Source organism: Teleopsis dalmanni, unplaced genomic scaffold (assembly GCF_002237135.1).
Source record: "Teleopsis dalmanni isolate 2A unplaced genomic scaffold, ASM223713v2 unscaffolded_contig_0833, whole genome shotgun sequence".
Taxonomy (NCBI): Eukaryota; Metazoa; Arthropoda; class Insecta; order Diptera; family Diopsidae; genus Teleopsis; species Teleopsis dalmanni.
In genome coordinates, this window is record NW_024032215.1 from 8400 (window position 1) to 11390 (window position 2991).

The following is a 2991-nucleotide window of genomic DNA, read 5'->3' on the forward strand; positions in this document are numbered from 1 at the left end:
AAAATTTAATTCATATAAATTTTTATTAGAATTTATTGCGTTTTGTCTACTAAACTTTATCAAAAGACAGAAGACAAGTGCAACTCTTAAAATCCCTATTAAGTAATAGAAGTTAGAGTAAGAAGACTAGAATAAAGTTCACATAACTAAAGCTCAACAAACAACCATGAAATTCGAAAACCATGATCTCCAAATGTCATCAAAACGAAATGATTAGGAATCTACTGAACATCTTAATTGATCATTTTTAATTCACAAAAAATTAAGTTTGCTTAAATCTCAATTATTTGATTTTAAATAAATTTTATTTTAAAAAACCTGTTCACCTAAAGACGACCTAGTCTCACATGGATATAGAAAGAATCTTCTGCGTACTGTGCGCTTAGAGAAAAGACTGTGAAAAATATTTTAAATGCCAATTGCATTGACCACATCCAAGTTAATTCATAAAGATTTAAACTTGAAAACGTAAAAATACTAGACAATGACTGGTTTTTTAATGCACAATACTGAAATACTAACATATAGTTGTTTTTAAGAATGCAATTAATATTTTAAATGAATTGGTTACTTATAATCAAGATAATTTATAGAAATTATTTAAATTTATTTAATTGAGGCGCGTGCATCTCGGAAGTATGTCTGCTATTGTTGAGATTAAATATTTAATTCTAAAACAAATTAAATATTCTCTTATATTTTAATGTATATAGCAAATATTTATTGTGAATAATGATATATATACTACATTAATAAATTTTATCTTAAATTGATTTTACGAAAATCTATCAAGATCTTTGTGACTTCCTCGAGCTCCTAAAACAAGATACAGATAAGAGTTGCTTAACTTAAAGTGATGTTAACTATGTTATATCACTGCCCTACATCCTTAACCGCCAGCACTTTTTAAAGCAGTCGGACTTAAAGACTGTGGTGGTGGTGGAGGTAAATATGGTGGTGGAGTTGGGCGATAGGTTGCTGAAGAATATTTATAACGAACGGCAAATCCATTCTTATCCGCAAGGTAAGCCCAATTTCCTATTGTGTTCGCCTTTATAAAATTTATTTTTAGGAATCCAGTGACAGATAAATCTTTGGAATTATCAGATATCTGTAAACTTGCAATTTCATGTCGAAAGCTCTTATCTGGCAATTCAATGCTTAAAGGATGTAATATCATTTATTATATAAAACAACGAAAAAAATTCACAACTCACTTTAATTCATATAAATGTTTATCAGTTTCAAGTTGAGCTTGAGATGTCGCAGCGTTCTGTGGGTGTTGTCTGCTAATCTTCACCACAACTGAGAAGAGTCCAAGTCGTAAAACCTTTAATTAAAAATTAATAAATATGGATATTATCTAAAAGAAATGAGTTTGCATTACAAAAGCACACCAAATAAATTTTTCCGAAATATCTTCACTACGCTGTAGTTATAAAGCTACTTACCATGAAGGTATTATTTTATTTAAATTTACAGTTAAAGTTTCAAAGGTGGTAATCGTTGTATTTTTCGCTCTTTGCATTGTCAACTGGGAAACGACTTCTTCAAAAAGCAAATGCGTTTTTAGTTAATAATAATTTTGGGATAGTAAAACTTGTGGTACCAGTTTGCAAGGTGGTAATTACATAAGTTATATTTACATTATAATTATTTAAAAATTTTATTTTTATAAGAATAAATTATCTTCAAAAATGTTTAGTAATTTTGCCACTACCGTGTAGTGAAGACATTTCAAAATCATGATTCTAAAATTTACTTGGTGTGCTTTTGTAATGCAAACTCGTTTCTTTTAGATAATATTTATATTTATTTATTTTTAATTAAAGATTTTACGAGTTACACTCTTCTTAGCTGTAGTGAAAATTAGCAGACAGCACCCACAGAACGGTGCAACATCTCAAGCTCAACTTGAAACTGACAAAAATTTATATGAATTAAAGTGAGTTGTGAATTTTTTTTTTCGTTTTTTGTTACAATAAATAATGACTACGTTTTTCAGTATAAAATTACCAGATAATGGCTTTAGAAATGAAATTGCAAAATTTCAGACATCTGAAAGTTCCAAAGATGATCTATCTGTTACTGGATTCATAGAAATAAATTTCGTAATATCGAATGCAATCGCGAACTGGTCTTATACTGCCGATAAGAATGGATTTTTAGCTCGTTATATCTACAAACAGTTAAAGGATACTCAACAATATTCTAGCTATACTTCAACAACCTTTCGTCCAACTACACCATCAACAACTTACACCACGCCAACATATCCGACAACCAGAACACCAGCAACATATAGACCCCCAACACAGTCTTTAAGTCCGAATGCTTTAAAAAGTTCTGGCGGTTAACATAGTGAACATAGGTAACATAGTTCACATGAATTTAAGTCAAGTAACTTCTATTTTTATCTAATCTTTTGGGGACTTAAGGAGGATATAAGGATTTTTGATATTTTGGTAGTAACAATTTAAATTGAACTTTAATAAATGTAGTATGTATAGCATTATTTACAATACAATATTTACACTATATGCAATACAATAAAATACAATATTTAATCAGTTTCCATATCGTATCAATGTTAATATTAGATTTTACATATAATAATAAAATATAAAAAAAAATTGTGAAAAATCAATAAGAGGTAATGTTTTTATAGAAACTAATAAAAATAGGTCTTGTTTTGTTCTCGCACTACTTGTGGTTTATAAATATTTGTAACACCAATTGACCATAGGAGGCTCATTTTTTGCAGAGATGAGAAACAGGTTAGGTTTTACCAAAATTAAAGACATGACCTAAATTTACAAGCTCGGACAGCCTAGCACATCTAAATAATTGTGGTGCCTTTTTATAAATCAAATGACCGTAATGATGTAATAGAAGTGTCGTATTTAGGTGGATGGTGTTCAATGAAGAAATTCCGCCATTGAAATTATAGATAATAAAAACTATATAGTTCAGACATATTTTTGAGTGTAT

At 29.0% G+C, this 2991-nt stretch overlaps 1 protein-coding gene across 1 annotated transcript; it reads left to right on the forward strand.

Annotated features, from left to right (window-relative positions):
• The first annotated feature begins 1731 nt into the window (after positions 1 to 1731).
• Positions 1732 to 2372, forward strand: LOC119663742. Its single transcript, XM_038073347.1, has 3 exons — positions 1732 to 1775; positions 1833 to 1945; positions 2006 to 2372. Exons 1-3 carry the CDS (start codon positions 1746 to 1748, stop codon positions 2355 to 2357), a joined length of 495 nt encoding a protein of 164 aa, XP_037929275.1. The 5' UTR covers positions 1732 to 1745; the 3' UTR covers positions 2358 to 2372.
• Positions 2373 to 2991: the final 619 nt, after the last annotated feature.

Bases quoted from the DNA above. Each gene is read 5' to 3' on its own strand.
- LOC119663742 (XM_038073347.1), top strand. From the start codon at position 1,746: ATGATTCTAAAATTTACTTGGTGTGCTTTT. The intron at 1,776-1,832 runs GTAATGCAAACT...TTTTAATTAAAG, and splicing joins AATTTACTTGGTGTGCTTTT to ATTTTACGAGTTACACTCTT. The intron at 1,946-2,005 runs GTGAGTTGTGAA...TACGTTTTTCAG, and splicing joins AAAAATTTATATGAATTAAA to TATAAAATTACCAGATAATG.